Genomic DNA, 25,027 nt, shown 5'->3' with positions numbered 1-25,027 from the left:
GATTTCTCTCTGTCAAATAAATAAATAAAATCTTTAAAAAAAAAAAAAATAAAAAAATAAAATAAAATAAAATAAAATAAAATCTTTTTTAAAAGTTCATAAAATATCTTATCAAAACTTAAGATACAGACAATATGAAATATACTAAGTGACAGAAGCCAGACAAAAAGGCAAATATGGTGTGGCTCTACTCACATGAAATACCTACAACAGGCAAATACATCAGACAGAAAGTAGAATAGAGATACCAGAGGCTAGGAAAAGGAGACAATGCGGAATTACTGCTTAAAGGTTACAAAGTTTCTACTTAGGATGATAAAAAAGTTTAGAAATATAGTGGTGATGGTTGCACAACATTGTGAATGAACTTAATGCCATTAAATTGTATACAATTCAATGGCAAATTTTTATGTTATATGTATCTTATCACAATTTTTAAAACTTAAAAAAATCAATTCAAAAAGGATTAAGACCCAAACATAAAAGCTAAAATTACAAAACTTCTAGAACAAAAACACTGGAGAAAATCTGCATGATCTCAGGATAGGCAAGGATTTCTTGGACGGAGGATAAATACTCACAAATCGAACTCACAGTAAAAAATAAAAACTTGGGGCACCTGCCTTCAGCTCAGGTCATGATCTCAGGGTCCTGGGATGGAGCCCCACATCAGGCTCTCTGCTCAGCTGGGAGCCTGCTTCCCCCTCTCTCTGCCTGTCTCTCTGCCTACTTGTGTTCTCTCTGTCAAATAAATAAATAAAAACCTTTTTAAAATATATAATTAATAGGGCACCTGGGTGGCTCAGTGGGTTAAGCCGCTGCCTTCGGCTCAGGTCATGATCTCAGGGTCCTGGGATCGAGTCCCGCATCGGGCTCTCTGCTCAGCAGGGAGCCTGCTTCTCTCTCTCTCTCTCTCTCTCTCTCTCTGCCTGCCTCTCCATCTACTTGTGATCTCTCTCTGTCAAATAAATAAATAAAATCTTTAAAATATATATATATATAATTAATAAATAATAAAAAATAAAAACTCACAACTGAACATCAAAACTAAAACCTTATGCTTTTTAAAAGATACTATTCCATGTACTTCCAAAGGAAAAGGTAAGCCATAGACTAGAGGAAAATAGTCACAACACATCTGACAAAAAAAAAAAAAATCTGTATCTGGAATACATAAACATCTCTTACAACTATATAATAATAAACCAATTTATTTTTTTAAGTGAGCAAAAGATTTGAACACACATTTCACAAAAGAAGATATACAAATAGCTAATAAATATATGAAAACCATGCTCAACATCATTTTTCATCTGGTAAATGTAAGTTAAAACTACAATACAATACCACTACCCACCCACTAGACTGGCTAAAATTTAAAGTTTGACCATAACAAGTTTTAGCATGGATGTGGGTCAACTAGAATTCTCAGTATCACTAGTGGGAGTATAAAATGGCACAACCATTTTGAAGAATTATGTGATTTGGGGTGCCTGGGTGTCTCGGTTGGTTAAACTACTGCCTTCGGCTCAGGTCACGATCCTGGAGTCCCGGGATCGAGTCCCACACCAGGCTCCCAGTTGCACAGGGAGTCGGCTTCTCCCTCTGACCTTCTCCTCTCTCATGCTCTCTCAACTAAATAAATAAAATCTTTGAAAGGAAACCAACCTCACAGGACTTTAAAAGAAAAAAAAGAATTATGTGATTTTTTTTTTTAAATAAACTTACACATACACTTAACATTTATCATTTGATGAGGGAGGACAAAAACAAAAGAAATCTGTTTGGCAGCTGGGTTCTTTCACTTTTTAAAAGACTAAAAAAATATTTTAATCAGAAGAATTTCCATATAGCAAATACAAGGAAAGTGACATTGAGATATAAGGAAATAAAAGAAAATGTGAAAAGTACATCTGCATCACATATTCATTTTCTACTGAGTAACAAATTCCTTCAAATGTAGCTACTTAAAATAAACACTGATTAGTTCAGTTTCTGTGAGTCAAAAATTCAAGCACAGCCTAGCTAGGTCCTCTGCTTAGGGTCTCACAAGGCTATACACAGCATCACCTGGGTTGTATTATTTCCCAACAGGCTGCTGCTTACTTTCTCAAACCAGTATGGTCTCTATGGGGAGTCCACTAACTAGGCAAAGTCTTATATACCATAATATGGTCACAGAAGCGATACCTCATCACTTGTACTATGTTCCATTGGTTAGAAGCAAACTACAGGTCCGGTCCACTCTCAAGAGGAGGAGGAATATACAAAAGCATGAACACCAAGAGAAGGAGGACTGCATAGGAGCCACCTTATATTATGTTCACCATACATGACCATGAAGAAGATTTACCACCAAATAATCTCAAACTGACTTCTACAGACTACTTTGAGGCCATCACAGATTAAGATTTTTCATGAACATGCTGCTACTTTTGCTTTTCTTTATAACATCCCAGCAGTGAAATGATGAAAGATCCTAAGAACTGTTACATGGCCTTAGACAATGCTTTTAAGAAACGGTGACATTGTAGTAACAGAGATAACAACTTATAAGATGATATTAAAACATTGTGTAATATCTCCTATGACAACAGTAAATTTATGAAACTCCATTACAAAGTTTGATGTGTGAAATCATGGCAGCAGAATGCCCTCTAATGAGAACATAACTTTTTAAAAATAATGTAAGAAAAAAAAAAAGGCTCAAGTAAGTTTGTTAATTTCATATAATATTGTCAAAATAACACAATTTTTAAAAACTTTAATATATTTTATTTGAGTATCATATATTCAAAATATAATTTCAATATATAAGATGAAATATTAATGAATTATTTAACATTCTTTTCTCCCACTTTTCTTGAGATATAATTGGCATAAAGATAACACCATATTTTTAAAAGATTTTATTTATTTATTTGAGAGAGGGAGAGCACAAGTAGGGGAGCGCAGGCAGGGTCAGGGGGAGGGAGAAGCAGGATCTCCGCTGATCAGGGAGCCAGATGCGGGGCTCAATCCCAGGACCCTGGGATCATGACCTGAGCTGAAGGCAGATGCTTAACCAACTGAGTCACCCAGGTACCCCAAGACCATTTATTTTTAGAAATCTTAATTACAACAATGATTTTGCTGAAATAAAGGCAAGGAAAAGTATAGAACATTCAATAACAATAATAAATAATTGTTTGCTGTCACTTTATTGCTCAAACAGATGAATACCTAGATGGTGACAACATTAATTAAATTATGATCCTTAATATTTTGTTAACTTTCAATCATAAAAATTGATAATGGAAAAAAATTGATACTGGTATAACATTGGAGTGGTTCACTTGTTAATGAAGAGGGTTTTTTTAATCTTTAAATGTTTTCATTTTATATCTTTAAATGTTTCATTTCATTTTCATTGATAAGAGCCATGATTTTATCTTTTCTAGAAAATTACCTGTTAAAAAGTACTGGAAGTCCTCCACCAAAATGCCCAATGGATTCACCTCACAGAGCCACAGAGATAAGTATATCTCATAGGGGCTGCCCAGGAATGTCTTTTCTTGACTTCCAGAGGTAAATCTGAAGTGGCTATCTGAAGTTTGCTGACTCTACCTTTATAAATTTATTTTTCCTCTATACAGTCAGGTTTTGTTTTAGGTTTGTTTATGGCTAAGTTACTCCCACTGGTGGAAACAGCGATTATGATACTGTTTTCATGGCCTGACCTCTCTCAGGTATATAACCCCGCAAAAGTGGAAATGTATGTCCATAAAAAGACTTCCGTGAATAATCATAGCAGCTTTATTCATAATATCCAAAAACAGGAAGCAACCCAAATAACCATCAAATAGTGGTCTATTTACACAAGAAAAATACTAAACTAAGCATTAAAATGAACAGGAGCAGGGGCACCTGGGTGGCTCAGTCTATTAAGCATCCAACTCTTGATTTCTGCCCAGGTTGTGAAATCAAGCCCTGTGTGGGACTGGCACTGGGCGGGGAAGTTGCTTAAGATTCTCTCCCTCCCTCTGCCCCTCCCCTACCCCCAGCATGTGCACATTCTCTCTCTCTTTAAAAAAAAAAAGAGGGCGCCTGGGTGGCTCAATGGGTTAAGCCATTGCCTTCGGCTCAGGTCATGATCTCAGGGTCCTGGGATCGAGTCCCGCATCGGGCTCTTTGCTCAGCAGGGAGCCTGCTTCCCTCTCTCTCTCTCTCTCTGCCTGCCTCTCTGCCTACTTGTGATCTCTCTCTGTCAAATAAATAAATAAAATCTTTAAAAAAAAAAAAAAATGAACAGGAGTACTGAAACATGAGGAAGCCTATTACAAAAGAACAGATACTGTATGAAATTCTGCCACAGGCCAAACTAATATATAGTGCCAAAAAGCAGATCAGTGGTTGCCTGGAGCCAAGAGGAGAAATGAGAATTGACTGCACAGGGACACCAGTTATATTTTTAGGTAATAACATTGTTTGTTGTGGTCTACCTACCTCCCAAAGGCCCTACCTCCAAATACCAGAAGATTGGGAAACAGGCTTCAACATATGCACTTTGGGAGGACACAAACATCCAGCCCAAAACACTACTTAACAAACAATCCCAAAACTTAGTACCTCAAAACATTTATTATTAACTCTCTTGGGGAAAAAAAATAAATAAATAACTCTCTTGGTTCTACCGGTTGACTGTGATTGGCTGGACAGTCTGAGACATTTTTAAATGTTTACTTATTGATTAATTTGAAAAAGGCAATGATAAATGCACTGCATCTCAGTATCATTTCAGCATTATTTTAAATTTAAACCTGACCTTGATGACCCCCTAAGAACTGTCCTCAAGTAGAGTATAAATGTTACAGAATACGAAAGAAAAGAATGAACAGAATTTATAATATGAATTTTGTTTGCCATGGTTTATAATACCATGCCATGAGTCTGAGAAGCTTTGAACTGCTTAAAATCTTAGCTAAATTTGCTGGGTTTTGATGGGCTAACTCTCCTTGGTTTACAGTTTATTGCCTTCACCTACAATATTAAAGGTTATTCTTTTCTTTCTGTGTATTATGTCCAGATAGTAAATAGTTCTTGTCTTACTAGAATAATTTTCTTTGCTTTATGCTGACTTAGTATGTCCATAATTATTTAAGAAAAGGCTCCTCATGAAAAAGCTGTGATTCTTCAAATTTTGTTAACTTCTATGTTTATTTTTATTTTATTTTAAGATTGTATTTATTTATTTGACAGACAGAGATCACAAGTAGGCAGAGAGGCAGGCAGAGAGAGAGGGGAGGAAGCAGGCTCCCCGCTGAGCAGAGAGCTCAAAAACGGGCCCATCCCAAGAAGCTGGGACCATGACCCAAGCCAATGGCAGAGGCCTTAACCCACTGAGCCATCCAGGCGCCCCGTTCTGTTTATTTTAAAGTATTTTATTGGGCATACTTTGGTTTCTCTTCAGATTGCATAAATCTTTTGCCTTTTAAAGTATTTTATTGGGAGGTGTCTGGGTTGCTCATTCGTTGGGCGTCTGCCTTCGTCTCAGGAGCCCCATGTCAGGTTCCTTGCTCAGGAGGAAGCCTGCTTCTCCCTCAGGCTGCCACTCCCCCTGCTTGTGCTGTCTCTCTCTCTCTCTCTCTCACTTCTCTGACAAAAAAATAAAATCTTTAAAAACAAAACAAAACAAAAATGAAGTGTTTTATTGTCACCTTACTTAAGTAACTGGGTATTGTTTCTCAAGCACTAATGCTCCTATCTTAATTATTTTCACTGACAACTCTGAAGTTTTGTCTTCCCAAAATCCGATCCTAGATATAGGAAACAATAAAATTCCAGTATATCTTTAGTAACTAAAACTATCTTTGAGATATTCCAGAGCATTCCTGGAAAAACCACAAGTGTTCTTTCAAGTTTTTAGAGAGGTATTAGAAATAGATTTATTTGATATTTACTTTTGATGAGTTTCATGGGAAAACTTCTCAAATCGGAAAAAACACTCATCCCTCCCTAATTTAAATCCATACAGGCAAAATTAGTATAAATTTACTAGAAAATTGTATAATTTATGGGAAGTTCCCAGAGATCTGCCAATGCCCTCATTATGTATAATATTTCTGTTTATGAGTTCAGATAGTGTTTTGTTTATTTTTAAAATATTTTTTAAAAGATTTTTATTTATTTGACAGAGAGAGAGATCACAGGTAGGTAGAGCAGCAGGCAGAGAGAGAGGGGGAAGCAGGATCCCTACTGAGCAGAGAGCCTGATGTAGGGCTTGATCCCATGACCCTGAGATCATGACCTGAGCCAAAGGCAGTAGCTTAACCCACTGAGCCACCCAGGCACCCCCAGATAGTGTTTTGCCACATTTTAGGAAATAAGAGTTTACCGTTTTCAGTCTTAATTTTGGTTATTATTTAAAATGCTTACTAGGTTACAATCTTACTTTTAAAATTTGAATCTAGCATTGCGGGGGAGCACCGGGCTGGCTCAGTCGGAAGAGCGTGCTACTCTTAATCTCAGTTTGAGCCCCACACTAAGAGATTACTTAAATAAATAAACTTTTAAAAATAAATAAGCTGCTTACTTGGTAACAAGCCTACTTTTAAAATTTGAATCTTCTAGGTCAATGTAGTTTTATTTTTTTTTTTTAAAGATTTTATTTATTTACTTGAGAGAGAGACAGTGAGAGAGAGCATGAGCGAGGAGAAGGTCAGAGAGAGAAACAGACTCCCCACGGAGCTGGGAGCCCGATACGGGACTCGATCCCAGGACTCCAGGATCATGACCTGAGCCGAAGGCAGTCGTCCAACCAACTGAGCCACCCAGGCATCCCTCAATGTAGTTTTATTAAAAAATATAGGTATCTAGGACTTATTTCTGACTCACTAAATCTTTTTACTTGAGATCCTTCATAAAGTTTTGATATATACATTATGCCATAAGATTATCATATGCTATATATCAGGATTTTTCTTCTGTAATAATTATGTTCATGTTTTATAAATCAGCTATTATATTTACTGTCTTCTCTGAAAAGAACTATTCTTAGTGATGTTTTGCTAAAATATTTTTGAATTAGCTCTAATATCCTTCTTTTGTATGCCCCAGAAACAACCTAATTCCCTGGTTAGTTGCCTTATTCTTGTTATGAACTCTCATTAGACCTTTCACATTTAAAAATCACCAGTAAGAAACTGACCACAGCTATTTTAAGTCTCTGTCACCCACAGAGAGATTTTGTTTTACACAGATGCTAGTCTGAATGATCTGCTATCAAACTAGAAGTCCGAGTCATGTTTTCAACAAAGGATTGTCTCAGAGCCCCCTGGAAAAGGACTGTAGCAGGTATCTCAAACTACTGGCACTTGAAAGAATGGATTCTTGGGGACAGGTTTCTAAAGCCATTGCTTGGACAACTTCCAGACCATTCCAGGGGACTGAGTCAGAATTTCCAGAACCCTTTTTAGTTGAGAAGCAGACCATTAAACTAGATCCAGTTAAATGAGAATTAATTACACAGGCCTAAATGAACTAATGAGAGATTATTATAGTTATTTGTTTGGAATATTGCCTTAATACTGTCTTCTAGATATAGAAGGAAGCCTGCTCTCTTCCTTCTTAAGCTATTAAACCCTAAAAAATGTATTACCCTTTGCTTCTGTAAAATGCAACATTCCTGAATCATATCTGATTTCAAAGACTCTTCCCCACTGTGAGATCTGAGTCTTGCTGAATTTTCTTATTAAATGCCCTTAAAACATCATTGTAAAAAGTTATACAACAAAGGATTTGCCCATCCCTCCCAAAAAAAAGAATTTGCTTGAAATGTCCTATTTGAGAATGATGTTTACTTATTTAAGCCACTTCTAAGAAAATACAGTTGGCTTTATGGGGCCAGTACCAATGAAACCCTCCCAGGAAAATTGCCATGGTTCCTAGCTTTCCAGGATTCAGCCTTCTAGAAGGTAAGGAAGGTCACTTCCTGGAAGGCCCAGGACCCTTAGGACATTCGGGGGATATTGAGAAAAGTATTCACCCAACTTTATAGGTACTGCAGATGAAATCTGATAGAGCATTTCTTTAGCTTGGCTTTCTAGCCTCAAAATACAAATAATAGGGACTTTTAAAAGTTCAATCTGAGATTTATAAATTCTCCAGCAAAGCAAATTAAAAAGATCTATATGGAAAATTAACATTATTTCTATCCCATGTAAATAACCAAGCCAAACTTAAAACCAGCCCTGTTTTGTGATTAAAATTATATTTGAGATTGCTTTAGATCAAAAGGGTAAGGACTGTAAGGAAACTTGGTATAATCAAAGAAAACATAACAGTCTTCTGATGGAAAACTATGTATTAGAGAATACATTATTTGTTCTAGCCTTTTATTGCCTTTGAGCTATTTTACAACTCTGTAAATTATATATAATTGATACTGACACACAAACAGTTTTTGTCTATAGAGTTTATAAATAAATTCTGTAAATTTGAGGTTCAATTGACTTCCCTTCTCCCCACAGAAAAATCAGCTTTGTAAGCATTTACAAATATATTTCAACATTTCCTTATACAGATAAAGCTATGCTTCTTCTACTTCTCTAAACTGGCCGTAACATCTGCCTGGTTTTTTTTTTTTTTTTAATGAATAGCTTCACACATTTTTTTTGTAATTTGTTATTATAAAACTATATTTTTCAGGATAGGAAAATAGAATGTATTTTATTTTACAGTTTGTTACATTATGTAAAACTCCAACTTTATATCTCCATTTGTATTTTTGTTCCAGGCCAACCAAACACTAGGAACAGGCATAAGTGATTGCCCATTATGTGCTGAACTCTATACTAGGCCCCAGGACCAGAGAATTGTACCACAAAACATGTCCTGACCTCATGGAGCTTACCATCTGCTATGGACCAAACCATGTCCCCACCTACCCCCAAAGTCATATGTTGAAGCCCTATTTGGAGATAGGTCTTTAGGAAGTAATTAAACGAAGCCATAAGTGTGGGGCCCTAATCTCAAAGGACTGGTGGCCTTATAAGAGGAAAAAATCTTTTTGTACACACACCCCCTACCCTTCCTCTCCCGAATCCCTCCCAAAGGCCATGTGAGCTCACAGCAAGAAGGTGGTATCTACAAGCCAGGAAGAGAGCCCTCTCCAGAAACCAATGTTGCTGGCATCTAGATCTTGGACATCTGCCCTCCAGAACTGTGACAGTTTCTGTTATTTATGTCACCAAGTCTGTGGTATTTTGTTATGGCAGCCCAAGCAGACTAACAGACCAAACAATGGGAGAATACAGATAAATAATTCTTCATTTACAACTGCTGTAAAAAGCTATGAAAGAAAAGAACAAAAGTACTTCTGGGAAATCCAACTTAATCTAAGGACATCACAGTACAGATGAGGTCAGAAAAGCTTTTCATAAGGAAGTAAGATATAAGCTGACGCTTGACAGAAAATAAGAACTAGTAAGGTAAAGATGAAAGAAAAAAACATTCCAGGTAGAGGGAACATACTGCGCAAAATATGGAGACAAAGACAGGAACCACACTGTGTAGATAGTTTTATGTGCCATGTCAAGACTTTCAGGTATGATTCTAAGAGTAACAAAAAATTCACTAAAGTTTATATAAACATCTAGTAATCAAATCTGTACTTTAAAAAGCTTTTTCTGGTTACTGTGTGATAGAGGAGTAATAGACTAGGGCTAAGCAATGCGAGACAAAGATCAGTTAGGAAGTTAGGGCAACAAACAGAGGCAAGAGATTACAATGGCTTGGACGATATGGACAAACTAGTAATAGTAGAAAGAAGTAGAGGAAATATTTGAGAGACCTAACAGAAAGGAGTTGTAAATGTAAGGAAGAGAAAGGTAATAAGAATAACCAAATTTTCTATCAGGAAGTGACACCATTTAGTAAGCTAGGGAATATGAGGGGAGTAGGTTTTTGAGAAAGACAATGACTTCAGTTTTACAAATACTAAACTTCAGATGTTTCTGAGATATCCAAGTAGATTACAGTGAATTGGTAGTTGTGAGGTCTAGAGAGATACAAATGTGAGAAGAATTAGCATAACAACAGCAATTCTAAAAATAACAGTAACAAAATGAGCTCTCAAAGAATTTCAGTTTTCAAGTCCTGTGTCCACATACTCATGGCTCACTGACAAAATACATCCATTTCTTAACAACAAAATGAGTCCTGCTAGGAAATTAGTGATGACTATTGTTCTATCCCTGCCAACCTCTGCCAATTCCAGCATTCTCACTAGAGATAGAGAACTTATGTGAATCATTTCTTATATAAGCCCAATTAAAAAAAAAAAAGAAGAAGAAGATACACTATTAAATATAATAGCATAGAGCTATTACTCTGGCCTTCAGAGTCCTTAAAACTACCAAAATTTCCTGATTTTCAAAGTCCATAGAGAAACTAAAGCCCTATATCAGGCACCACTGATACCACACAAAGAGTTTACTATTGTAGCAGGTGGTATCTCTTTTTAGCACATTCTCCAGAAGCATTTATCCAGGCAAATACCATCAAGTTGCATCAGAGTGGGAAAGTACATGACACTGTTCCACATGTCAGTTTCACAGGGGCAAAAGTTAGACACATCATATCCTTGAGCCCCAGGAACTCCTCCCTGCCTACCGCCTATCCCTGCATTTACTTACAACCAGCATTTACTTTCATCCAATATCTGATGTCTAATTCCACCGCCCGAATGAGTAAGCCAACAATGCAAAAGGATTACTATTCCCAGGGACTCCAAGAATAAAAGTCACCAATAACAACATACACACACACACACACACACACACACACACCCATGACAGGAGCTTCAGCTACCTCTTCACTCCTTTAGTCTCCTTTTCAACTCCACTGGACTGCTCACAGCCTCAAAGAAATAAAGCAATGACATTTCAAGAAATATAAAGATAATTACCTTAAGTTGTAATGAATAGTAGAAGAGCTTAACTTTCTCAGTAACTAGAGACATAAACACTATTTACAATGAACTCCTAAGCGTAGGTTCTAGGTATTGGAGCGGAAATCCACAAAAAAGTAATTGTATTTGAAAGGAGTTGCCAAAGGAGGGCTGCCTCATGAAGCTGGGCAAGGGAAGCTATTCAGAGCTGGTCCAATTGAGAAAAAGCAAAATAAAATATTCCCATCACTTGGTAACAAACGCAAATAGCTTTAGAACTTCATTTTCTCTCAATTCTTTTTCCACAGATATATACACTTTTAACAAGGTTAATCAACTCCTCTAGGTCTGGTATTCTAGATTATATATATATATTCTATCTATCTATCTATCTATTTATTTATTTCACAGACGGAGATCACAAGCAGGCAGAGAAGCAGGCAGAGAGAGAGAGAGAAGAGGAAGCAGGCTCCCTGCTGAGCAGAGAGCCCAATGTGGGGCTCAATCCCAGAACCCTGGGATCATGACCTGAGCCGAAGGCAGAGGCTTTAACCCACTGAGCCATCCAGGCGCCCCTAGATTATATTTTTTAATGTATTGAAAAATATCCAGATGGGCTTAAAGGCGAAATAGCTTTCTAAATGTGAAAATCTTATTTCAGAAAGCTGTATCTAATATAAATGGTATGAGCCAAAAGAACTTACATAATCAACTTGCCCCAACAAAGCCCTCATCGTTGCAGGCCTGGATTTTCTCATTTCCTATACTGGAATTTAGTTGTTCTCTTCCCTTACATGACCAAAGCCAATCATGAATGTTTTGTGGCTTTTCTAAGGTACACTATTGTTCATTTAACTTTGTTTAGCATCTTACTAATGTTTAAAAAACAAAACAAACCTACAGGCCTAAAATGGTATTATTTAGGCCAAGTCACCAAAGCAAGGCATAATACCTAACCTAATTAGACTTATAATCTCTCCCAGAAATGTAGTCTTAACAGGTCAAGAATTTTCTAGTCAGCACCAATAACTGGTAATCTGTCACATGGACCCTCCCCATCCACCTACTAAAACCCTTTCATCTTCAGATGTGACCTCACCTGAAATAACCCTTTTTTCTGTTTATGACTTCCTTGTCCTGCCTTTAAAAACCTTTCCCTTTTTGTAGCCCTTTGTAACTCTCCTCCACTTGTTGGGTGGGATGCTGCCTGACTCATGAATCATTTAATAAAGCCCATTACATCTTCAAATTTATTAGGTAGAATTTTTTTTTAAAGATTTTATTTATTTATCAGAGAGAGAGAGGGGAGAGAGCGAGCACAGGCAGACAGAATGGCAGGCAGAGGCAGAGGGAGAAGCAGGCTCCCCGCCAAGCAAGGAGCCCGATGTGGGACTCGATCCCAGGACGCTGGGATCATGACCTGAGCCGAAGGCAGCTGCTTAACCAACTGAGCCTGAGCCACTCAGGCGTCCCTAGGTAGAATTTTTTTTTTAACTAATTTGTGTTTCTGAAGAATTTGCAGCTTCTAACAGGTAATTATGGCCTGCTAATAATAAAATTAAATAAACTACTGGTTTTTCAGAAGTTTAATAATAACAGGCACTGCACTAATTTCTGTAACAAACAGTTGAGGGCTTCATTGCAGGCACCATGCCATTTATTTTACATGCATAATTTTTTACAAATAAACTGAGGAAACCAAGGCTACTGCGGACAAATTGTCAATGCTCCTGTCTAAGGCCAGTATTTCAATAAGTACTGAGATGTGTGTCCTTCATTTAAAAAAAAAAATTTTATTTATTTATTTGAGAGAGAAAGAGCGCATGAGCAGAGGGTAAGTCAGGGAGCCTGATGTGGGACTTGATCCCAGGAACCTGGGCTTATGATCTGAGCCAAAGACAGACGCTTAACTGAGTGAGTCACCTAGGCACTCCTGTGTCCTCCATTTCTGCCTACTTGTGGACATTCCAGCAATTGTTCCAGCCTCTCTCACGTTAACTTCTCCTTCTCTACTGGATAATTTCATTGACATAAAACATAATGTAATATCGCCCATCTGCATTTTAAAGAGAGGGAGAAAACTCCATGACCTTTTCCAGTTATCACCTGATTTCTGTGATGCTCTTTTCAGCAAATCTCTTTGAAATAATATTACTCACTAATCCTCCCCAAAATATCAGAAAAGGAGCAAGGATAATTAAATGAAATTCCATATACTCTTCACTTAGATTTGCTAGTTTCTCTCCCTTCTCCTCTTCTTCTTTCTCTGTGCACAGAGGCAGGCAGGCAGCCAGGCACATATGCAATTACTTCTTGTTAATTAGCTGAACCATTGACAAGTCATTTGTAAACACCTTAAAACCTCTTCCCTCAAATATTTCCACAATTAATCCTTGCCTAACAAGAAAAAACCACCACACAACTGTCCCACTAGAAAGTTTAACACTGACACAATAATACTATTGAATAAAAATCCACATTCAAGTATCCTCAATTGTCTCAATATTGTTCTTCAACTATGTTTTTAATCCAGTATCCACCCAAGAATTAAGCATTACATTTATTCACCAAGTCTCTTTTGTATCTAGTAGTCTGGAACACATCCTTAGTCTTTTTTTTTTTTTTTTAAATCTTTTACAACTTCAACATTTTTGAAGAGTCCAAGCCAATAGCTTCTACAGATTGCCCCCTCAGTTTGAACTTCTCTGATTGTTTCTTCCTATAGCACACTGAGGTAGAACATTTTTAGCCTAAATATTACACAGATAATACTATCTCTCATTCTCTCTTGAACCCATTCGAATCAAGTTCTATACCCACTTCCCATCGATATTGCTCACCTAGGTCACCAATAGGGAATTGCCCATTACTAAATCCAAAGGTCAATTCTTAAGTGTTCATGTTACATAACCTGTCAGCAGCTTTTGGCATACTTTCTCCTCATCGCTTTGGAAACACCACTCTCTTCTGGTTTTCCTCCAGCCTCACTGGCTGCCCCTTTCCAGTTTTTTCTTACCAACAGATTCTCCTTACCTCCTAACCAGTAAACACTTCTGTGACCCAAGGCTCAGTTCTTCTATCTCTTTCTAGACTCACTCACTCAACCAGGTCAGTGCTGCTCAAACCAGCTGTGGTGAAGGAGCAGGCGAAAAATTTAATCCATCACAAACCACTGCAAGATACAATAAATATGGAATAACAGAAAAATGATGAAATGCTTGATGTTTACAACAATGTCAGCTGCTTACTCTAAATTTCTTTATTTAACTCATGGCAAACTGGTAACAAACAGTTCGATAACCACCACCAATCAGCAGACCACACTTGAGTAGCATTTTGGTAGTTTATTTCTCCAATCTCCTAACTCTGAAAATCATTTATATGTTGTCGATCTCCAAATATATATCTCCAGATCAGATTTCACCCTTGATCCCCATTTCATATACACAATTATCTTTTCAACACTCCTTCTTGGATGTCAAACAAACACCAAAGTTCTGATTCCTCCAACAACTCCTACTCCTGCCCCTCCCAAGAAGAGAAACAATAAAAACAATCCTGTTCCACGTACATATTCCCCATCTTGCTCAATAAATGGCAGCCATATTTATCTAGCTATTCAGTCCTAAAATCTTGCAATCACCACCAATTCCTTGCTTTCTCTCATATACCAAAATTAACTATCAAGAAATACTGTCAGCTCTCCTTTCAAAATATATCCAGAACCCAAGTATTTCTTACCACCTCAGCTGCTACCACCTTAAGCTACCACCACCTTGACTGATTTTTGTAATGGTTTCCTCACACACTTCCCTGATTTCACTTCTGCTCTCCCTACCCTCTGAGCAAGAAGTGACTTTTTTAAAACCTACATCAACTCAATTCAACAAAGAAAAGTTGTTTCGACAAACGGAGCTAGGACAACAGCTATCCACATCTAGAAGAATTAAATCGAATCCTCACCTTACACCACATATAAAAATTAACTAATAATGAATCAAAGTCCAAAAGTAAGAGCTCAAACCATAAAACTCTTAAAAAGAAATATGAGTAAGTCATCACAACATTGTTCTGTTTTCTCAGATTCCGTATTTGCCTACTGGCTTTTTTCCCCTCAAGTAATCTCTACACCCAATGTGGGGCTTGAACTCACAACACCCAGATCAAGCATGCTCAACTGAGTCAGCGAGGTACCACCTATTTGGCACTTATTAATTATAGGGCCAAACTAAGAGCTAAACTTGGTTATATCTCCCCTGCCATCCAATTTTTTTTTTTTTTTTTTTTTTGGCAAAAATCCTATTAACAAACCTTCTAACCAATCCTGAGTCTATACTCCCAACCAACTCCTTTATCAAACTCTCACACATCAAGCTAGTATTTCCCCTGCCCTGTATCACTCAGGGTCAAGTACCAGACAACTAAATACCACTGCTACAGCCCAGAACCCACCAATGTTATTCAAAGTAGCCAGTCCTAAGCTGGTTACCCTGCCCTGCCTTGTCTTTTCTGTACAAACCCCAATAAAGACTCTGGCTTGGGCTTTCCTCTTGCTCCTTTCTGCCTCCTGACCAAACCTGGTGCTTTCCTCATGTGGCCTGCATGGCATGACATGTCCCTTTCTGTTGGGGAAATTTTAAGTAATAAATTTTTCTTTCAATAGTATTAGCCTTTCTGTGTTATTACTTAGTTACCTTTATAGTTAGCCTAAAAACAAGTAAGACCTTAAATTAGGCAATGGTTTCTTAGATATGATATCAAAAGCACAACCAAAGAAAAAGCAGATAAACTGGACTTCATTGAAATTACAAACTTCTACACATCAGAGGTCACTATCAAGAAAGTGAAACAACCACCCACAGAATGGAAGAAAGTATTTGCAAATCATGTATCTGATAAGGGTCTAGTATACAGAAAATATAAACTACTCTTACAATTCAATAATAAGAAGACAAATACCTCAGATAATAAATGGGCAGAGGACTTGAGTGAACATTTCTTCAAAGAAGATATGCAAATAGCCAACAGGTACATGAACAGATACTTTACTGGGGCACCTGGGTGGCTCAGTTGGTTAAGCTTCCAAGTCTTGATTTTGGCTGGGGTCATGATCTCAGGGTCATGAGATTGAGCCCTGCACTGGACTCTGCACTCAGCACGGTGTCTACTTGAAATTCTCTCTCTCTCTCTCTCTCTCTTTGCCTCTGCTCCTCCCCCTACTCATATATACACTCTCTCCTTCAAATAAATAAATAAATCTTAAAAAAGGAAAAAAGAAAGAAACAGAGGCACTTGGGCGACTCACTTGGTTAAGTGTCTGCTTTCAGCTCAGGTCATGATGTCAGGGTCCTGGGATCAACCCCAGCACTGGGCTCCCTGCTTAGAGGAGAGCCTGCTTCTCCCTCTTCTCCCTGCTTCTGCTCTCTCTCGCTATCTCTGTTGCTATCTCTCTCTCTCTCAAATAAATAAAATCCTAGAAAGAAAGAAAGAAAGAAAGAAAGATAGAAAAAGAAAGACTCTATCTACATCATGAGTTATTAAAGTAAATCAAAACTACAATGAGATATAAATTCAGCAAAGCTGCAGGATACACAAACACAAAAATCAGTTGATTTCTATATACTAACAATAAATAACCCAAAAAAGAATTTAAGAAACAAGTCCATTAATAATAATATTACAAAGAATAAAAATTTAGGAATATGTTCAGCTAAGGAGCTGAAAGACCCACATACTGAAAACTATGAAATATTTCTGAAAGAAATTAAAGAAGACTTAAATAAATGGAAAAATTTCCTATGTTCAAACATAGGAAGACTTAATATTAGTCAATCTGATAATATTACTCAAATTGATCTACAGATTCAAAACGACCCCTATCAAAACCCCAATGACATTTTTACAGAAATATAGAATCAGAAGAAATCCTAAGCAACCAAAATAATCTTGAAAAACAGAGTTAGTTCTTTGATACCAAACTTTCTTATTTAAAACTTACTACAGGGGTGCCTAGGTGGCTCAGTGGGTTAAAGCCTCTGCCTTCGGCTCAGGTCATGATCCCAGGGTCCTGGGATCAAGCCCCGCATCGGGCTCTCTGCTCAGCAAGGAGCCTGCTTCCTCCTCTCTCTCTGCTTGCCTCTCTGCCTACCTGTGACCTCTGTCTGTCAAATAAATAAAATCTTAAAAAAAAAAAAAACTTACTACAAAGATACAGTAATCAAAACAGTATGGTACTAGTATAAGGACAGACATTTAGACCAATGGAATAGAATAGAGAGTTCCAAAATAAATGTTCACATATACGATCCAATACTTTTGACAAGGGTGCCAAAACCATCCAATGGGGTAAAGACAGTCTTTTTAACAAATGATTCTGGGGAAACTAGATACTCATATGCAAAAGAATGTTAGACAGTTATCTTATACCATAGACAAAAATGAACTCAAAATGTATCAAAGACCTAAAACTATAAAATTCTTAGAAGAAAATACTTGGAAGATACCTTTTTGACACTGGATCTGGCAATGATTTCTTAGATAGGACACAAAAAGCACAGGCAACGGAAGAAAAAATAAATCAACTGGACTTCATGAAAATTAACAACTTTTGTGTATCAAAGATATTATCAAGAGAGTGAAAATGCAAATGCAACCCAAAGAATGGAAGAAAATATATGGAAATCATTTATCTGACATGAGTTAAATACCAAAAAATATCTTTTAAAAAGGGCGGGGGGGGGGGCACGCCTGGGTGGCTCAGTCAGTTGAGCATCCATCTTTGGCTCAGGTCAAGATCCCAGGGTCTGAGGATGGAGTCCCACATCAGGCTCCTTGCTCAGCAGGGAGCCTATTTTCCCTCTGCCTGCTGCTCCCCCTTCTTATGCTCTCTCTCTTTCTCTGACAAATAAATAAAATCTTTAAAAAAAAAAAAAAAAAAGAGTTTAGGGGCGCCTGGGTGGCTCAGTGGGTTAAATCCTCTGCCTTCGGCTCAGGTCATGGTCCCAGGGTCCTGGGATCAAGCCCCGCATTGGGCTCTCTGCTCAGCAGGGAGCCTGCTTCCTCCTCTCTCTCTGCCTGCCTCTCTGCCTACTTCTGATCTCTGTCTGTCAAATAAATAAATAAAATCTTAAAAAAAAAAGTTTAATATCCAGAATATATAAAGAGCTCCTACAACTAAACAATAAAAATAAACAACCCAATTGAAAAAATGGGCAAAGAAAAAAAAAAAAGAAAAAAGAAAAAATGGGCAAAGAAACTGATTTCAACAAAGGTTTACAAATGACCAGTAAGCACACGAAAAGATGCTCAACATCACTAGTAATTAGGACAATGCAAACTAAAGCCACAATGAAAACTACTTCAAACTCGTGAAGATGACTATAATTTTAAAAATGGAAAAACAAGTGTTGGCTAGGATATGGAGAAACCCTCATGCATTTCTGGTTAGAATGTAAAATGATGCAGCTACCATAGAAAGCAACTTTCTGGTTCCTCAGAAAGTTGCACATAGAATTACCATATGATCCGGAAACTCCCCTTCTTGGTATCTACCTGAAATAAGTGAAAGCAGGGACTCAAACTTGTACACCCATGTTCACAGCAGCAATATTCACAACAGCCAAAAAGGGGAAGCAATCCAAATGTTCATCAACAGATAATGGATAAACAAAATGTGATACATACATATAATGCAATATTATTTAGCCTTAAAAGGAACTAAGTATGACACAAACTAAAACATGGATGAGTCTCTTAAAAATTGTGTTAAGCAAAAGAAGCCTGACACGAGAGTCCACATATTATATAATTCCACTTAAATGAAATGTTCAGAATAGGCAGATCTATTAAGACAGAAAGTAGACTTGTTGGTTACCAGGGACTAGAGGGAGTACAGAATGGAGTACGAATGCCAGCAAGTAGGGGTCTTCTTTTCAGGTGATGAAGATGCTCTGAACTAAGACAGCGGTAATTCCTGTAAAACCTTGTGAATACACTAAAAAAACAGTGAACTATATACTCTTAAATGGTAAATGTATGATACGCGGATTATATCTCAAAAAAGTGCCCTTTTCCAAAAAACAAGAAACAGAAATAAAGCAAAACAAAACAAAAACCAGGACAGATTACATCTTTCTCTGCTTAAAACCACCAACTGACTTTCTGTCCCAATCAGTATAAAATACAAAAATCTTATCTGTAGTCTGCAAGGTACTACAAAATCCAGCTTCTGCTTCATATTCTTTGGTGCCCCCCCACCACCAACCCCAACACCACTGTTCACTCACCAACAGTCACCCTGGCCTCCTTGCTGTCCACCAACATCCCAAGCATGTTTCTACCTCAGAACCTTGACACATGCTGTATCCTTTACATGGAATGCTCTTGCCCAATATATATCAGCATCCCTCATTCCATACTCTCTGTTCTCCATTCAAACATTAATGAAAATATTCCTAGACAACACAATTTCAACCCTTGCTCCATTAAACATATACCATCATATCTCTTACCTGGTTTTTTCTTCATACCACTCAATACCCTATGACACACTTGGTATACATTTCTGTGTGTCTCTCTTGAACAGAAGCTCCATAAGACTAGAAACTTTGCTTTCAACACTACTTTATCTCCAGTATCTTGAAAAGTGCCTGCACATAATAAGAACTTAATAATAACAAGAATGAATCTTAACAAGCAAATGAATAGAAGCAAAAAGACAAGAGAAATTCAGTAACACGTTTTACAAAGAAAACACCTATTAAAGGATATTGGCAGGATCAGGCCCAGGTCTACCCGACTCTCAAATACAAGCTCTTCATTTCTATGTTATATTTTACTTCCCAATTTGGAGACACTGGAGGGATTACTTGTTAAGTGGAAGAGTGTTTACTTTGTAAAATGCCAAGATATCTCATCCAAAAATCCATTTTTTAAATTTCTATCCATTTAATGCAATTATTGTATTACATGGAAAAGCATAACAATTGATAGCCTCCAAAATTACTGAACTTCATTTATTTTTATATTGCTCAGCCACTTTCAAAATTGTTTATTAAAAGAACCGGACTCTCTCTCTCAAAAGACAAGATACCAAACTAGCTGCAACTGCCAAATTTCTCTGCTCCTATAAAATATACTAGAGAAAATATGCCAAAGGAAATGAGGCTTTATACCTGGAATGGGCATATAATAGCATCTGCTCTTGCAAAAGCCATTCTGGGACAGAAACAAACAGGAACAGAAGTACACCTCCTTCTTCCAAGACTCGGAAGACAATTACACTAAATTATTTTTTTTTTTTAAGATTTTATTTACTTATTTGACAGAGAGAGAGATCACAAGTAGAGAAGCAGGTAGAGAGAGGGGGGAAGCAGGCTCCCCGCTGCGCAGAGAGCCCAATGTGGGGCCCGATCCCAAGACCCTGAGATCATGACCCGATCCGAAGGCAGAGGCTTAACCCACTGAGCCACCCAGGTACCCCCCCCTTTCTTTTTTAAGCAATCTCCGTGCCCAAGGTGGGGCTTGAACTCATGACCCTGAGATCCAGAGTTATATGCTCTACTGACTGAGCCAGCCAGGTGTCCCAAGACAATTAAAATAACTTTTAAAACTTCCAAACTATGGGGCACCTGGGTGGCTCAGTCAGTTAAACAGTTAAGGGTCTGACTCTTGGTCTCAGCTCAGGGCATGATCTCAGGGTCACGGGACCAGCATGCATCTGGCTTTTTGGACTTCAGCTCTGCGTGCTCAGTGCAGAATCTGCTGGAGATTCTTTCCCGCTCCCCCTCTGTTCCTCCTCCAGCTCATGCATGCTCTCCCTCTCTCTCTCAAACTAATAAATTAATTAAATCTTTTTTTAAAAAAACAAACAAACTTCCAGACAAGTCTATAAGAACCAGAAAAAAATGGAATAAGTGGCTAAGTCACTTGTTTCATTAATACCAGTTTCTCCACACTTACTATAAAATTAAAGTATTATTTAAACTTACTCAAACATCTTATGTTGTGTTGTTTATACCTTCCTGGCTTCTTTACTACAAATGTTAAGCCATACTTTGCTTCCTATTACATACTTCCTACAAAGACTTGCCCAGCTCTATGCAAAAGAGATACCACAGAGCTTCAATTATTTGGTGAGAGAACTAAGCACAGACATGAAGTAAGCCCAACCCCTTGTTTTGTAAGTAAGACAATTCAGTCCCAGAAATGATAGTTCCTGTCAACATACAACTTATTAGTGGCAAAGCCTAGATTAGTATCCAGGATTCCCTGCTTCCTTCCAGAATAAAACTTTTCTACTCCTCCAATATTAAAGATTTAAAAAACCACTGAGATTTAAAAAACCACTTGCACTGAGGTACTTCCAGCTTAATTAATGATAAATCCTCCAAATAGAAGGTTATGTCTAATTTAATCTTGTAACTTCAAAACCTAGATCGGTGTAGTGTGCATTTACTGAATGATCAATTGTTTAAATGTGAGTTACTTTATTAAAAGGTATTTATTTCTAATTATTTTAAGGAAGTTACAGTAAGCCTAACTTTAGATATCACAAAAATGACCAAAATATTCTTATGGTTAAAACTAAAATGAACCCTCAAATTTCTCCAATTTCATATAATAATTTCCCAGGATATCCTTCCTTCTCCTCAGCAAATTCCCTTCATTGGACGCACACACTGCTAGAAGAAGCTACATGCCTTAGGCCTCAATTCATTTCACCAAATCTTAAGCAAAGAGCAAATCTCAGAGAACTTCCAAATAAGAGGAAAAAAAAGAAAAAATACCAGAAATAATAGAACAGTGACCAAGTACGGGGTGCCTGGCCAGCTAAGTCAGTAGAGCATGTGACTCTTGACCTCAGGGTTATGAGTTTGAGGCCCACATTGGATGTAGAGATTACTTAAATTTTTAAAAAATAAAATTAAAAAGAATACATATATATTTGCCGAACAAGATCCTGAAAAGCCACTCCTTTTCAGTTATGTATCCATACTTAGTAGATCACTCCATTAAGGGTTCTGGTAGAACCTTTGCCCAGTTTTTAGAAGACTTGGAGCACTTGAGAACATAGATTTATCTAGATTCTGCTAGAACTAAACCAATTTTTCTTTGATATTTTATTTATTTATTTGTCAGAGAGAGAAAGAACACAAGCAGGGGGAGCGGCAACTACAGGGAGAAGCATGCTCTCCACTGAGCAGGGAGCCCCATGTGGGACTCAATCCCAGGACACTGGGATCATGACCTGAGTTAAAAGCAGACACTTAACCACTGAGCCACCCAGGCATCTCATAAACTAATTTTTTTTGGAAAGGTTTTTATTTATTTATTTGACAGAGAGAAATCACAAGTAGACTGAGAGGCAGGCAGAGAGAGAAAGGGAAGCAGGCTCCTTGCTGAGCAGAGAGCCCGATGCGGGACTCGATCCCAGGACCCTGAGATCATGACCTGGGCCGAAGGCAGCGGCTTAACCCACTGAGCCACCCAGGTGCCCCATTTTTTTTAAGATTTATTTATTTACTTGAGAGAGAGAAAAAGAGAGAGAGAGAGCACAAGCGGGGGGAGGGTGAGAGGGACAGAGAGAATCTCAAGCAGACTCCTCTCTGAGGGCAGAGCCCAACGCAGGGCTCCATATCGCAAGCCTGAGATCATGACCTGGGTGGAAATCAGAAGTCGAATGCCTAACTGGTTAAACCCCTAGAACTAAATTTAAATAAGGAAATGTGGCTCTTAAATAATAAAATGTATCCAAATTTAATCCAGTATGTTTACAAAAATTCTAAAACTAATACACCTTAGAAAATTTTAAGAAATGAAGCATTATCACATATATTAAGTCATCCTCCTATTAATATTAGAAAAAAGAAAAATAGATGTTATGATCCTCATTTTATAGATAAGACAACTAAGGTTTAAGAAGATGAAGTGATCTGTCTACATTTACCAAGCTAATTAAGTGACAAAGCCCACTGAACCCTAGGGGTTTTCTGACTCTTGAGTCTCTTTTTATCAAATCACAATGAGCCTTCAAAAAACAGCCAAAGGAGCTTTACAAAAATCTCAGAAGACAATTAATTACTATAGTATTTTTACCAAACAAAATCCTAAAATAGCAAGAACAGAAAGATTTACCTTGTATTTCACACACTGACAAAAAAATACATAAAATGTATATATAAAGTACATTTAATAAATAAATATGAATACTGTATTGTGTCCTCCTCCTTATATGCTTCCATAAGGAAAAGTTTTGAAGCCATTGTTTTATCATAGTACTATTTCCTTAGTGCTTCCCAAATTTGGCTTCTTAGCAAAATCATGGTAGATGTGGATGCAGGTGCATAAAAATACAGGTTTCTTGGGCCCCAACACATAGATTCTGATACAAATAAGTTTAGAATCTGTTCAGAATTTTAACAAGCATTCTAGATGATTCTGATTAGCCAAATCTGCAGTAGTGCCCTAAAAGAATTCTAAAGAGAAAAAGTAGGCCAAGAAAATGAAAGAATTTAAGTCTAGAGACAAAGATTATTTAGCAATTTCCCAAGCCCTAAAGCCAGAATAGGGGAAAAAATAAAACAAAACAAAACAAAAACGGGTGAAAGAAAGCCTTATTCCTATCCTGAATCCAAATTTGGAGCTACCCTTGCCCCTAAACTGTCAGAAAACTTGGCCTCTCCCTAGGACCATGTTATGAGACAGATAAAGATGTTAAGAGTTTCAACATGAACATTCCCAAAAAGCTTAAGTCTGTTTAAAAAAAAAAAAAAAACCAACTTGGTAAAACCCAAAACCCATAAAACTATGATGGGTACTTAAGCAGCAGCTCTTGCTCAAATGCTAGCCAAAAACCAAGACAGAGAAGAGTGAGAAGGGGTGGGGGAAATTGGAGTATCTGACCTAGCAAGAGAAACTGGCTGGCCCACCAGGTTCCCTGGCCCAAATAAGAAGGGGGTGGGGGGAGGTGGAATATATGGGACTCCTCCAAATAATAACTGACAATGGTCCCCAGGAGGGATTCCTAAGCTAGTGTTCATAATCATAATCATAATAATCATCAACTTACAAGCTGCCTCTTCTTGGAAGGCTCAACTCCTTCTGAAAAACAAAGCACAAACACAAGTTACACAGAAATAAGGACACACCTAAGTCCTACAGGTCTGCATTAAATGTCCTACAGCATTATCTTAACAAGAGTAAAAACTATTTCCAAACAATAACCTCTTCCCTTATTTTTAAATTCAGCAAAATAAAGAATAGTCAGTTGAACTATTTCCAAAAGGAACGTCTCAGACTACTTACAGCCTTTTCCCCACTAGATGGAACCATCTCACCAGTGGAGATTACTCCAGCTACATTTTGGGCTAGCCATTAACTTGATGAATTAGAAAGTATTCACCCCCCCCCCCCAATTAAGAGTCAGGGATAAGAAAGAAACGACATGGAATTTTTCTTTAATTAGGAAACATTTTAGACAAAGAAGTACAGAAAGTAATATAACAAAGGGATGACTACAGACACCGCTGGTGTGAAACCACTAGTCACAGATGGGCCTCGGTGACTTGCTTTCAAAATGTATCAAGGACCACCTCCCTCAGCTCCCCACTTTAACTGGTATGAGTATTTTGTTTCTTTGCCATATGTCTTTATATTTTCTTACATATATATTCATAAACAATTATTAGTACTGTTTCACAGGTTTTTAAATTATTTAAAATATTGTATGTATTCATCTGCTGACTTCAACATTATAACTGGGAAATTCATCCACATGAATATTTCTCACTTTTGTTATTAATCCACTTATTTTGACACTTATATATAATATTTATTTATCGACTTTCCAGGAAACAGAAAGTTAACTTTCTTTGCATATTTATCTTCTTCATCAAAACAATACTCCTATAAAATAGCTTGTACTTGGGACGCCAGGGTGGCTCAGTTGGTTAAGCAGCTGCCTTTGGCTCAGGTCATGATCCCAGCATCCTGGGATCAAGTCCCGCATCGGGCTCCTTGCTCGGCAGGGAGCCTGCTTCTCCCTCTGCCTCTGCCTCCCATTCTGTCTGCCTGTGCTTGCTCTCTCTCCCTCTCTTTCTC

General features: G+C 37.5%; 1 protein-coding gene across 10 annotated transcripts in view; it reads right to left on the bottom strand.

Moving 5' to 3' along the window:
• The window catches only part of MAST2 (microtubule associated serine/threonine kinase 2), a 212,847-nt gene that overhangs the window by 104,949 nt on the left and 82,871 nt on the right, over positions 1–25,027 (bottom strand). For 8 of the 10 annotated variants that reach the window (XM_059137764.1, XM_059137774.1, XM_059137765.1 and 5 more), the window contains one exon: positions 23,997–24,028. In XM_059137764.1, coding sequence (XP_058993747.1) covers positions 23,997–24,028 — 32 coding nt within the window. The remainder of the gene's footprint in view (positions 1–23,996; positions 24,029–25,027) is intronic. The other 2 variants (XM_059137766.1, XM_059137770.1) reach the window with 1 other exon arrangement.

Source organism: Mustela lutreola, chromosome 10 (genome assembly GCF_030435805.1).
Source record: "Mustela lutreola isolate mMusLut2 chromosome 10, mMusLut2.pri, whole genome shotgun sequence".
Classification (NCBI taxonomy): Eukaryota; Metazoa; Chordata; class Mammalia; order Carnivora; family Mustelidae; genus Mustela; species Mustela lutreola.
This window is presented reverse-complemented; position numbering and strand designations above follow the sequence as displayed.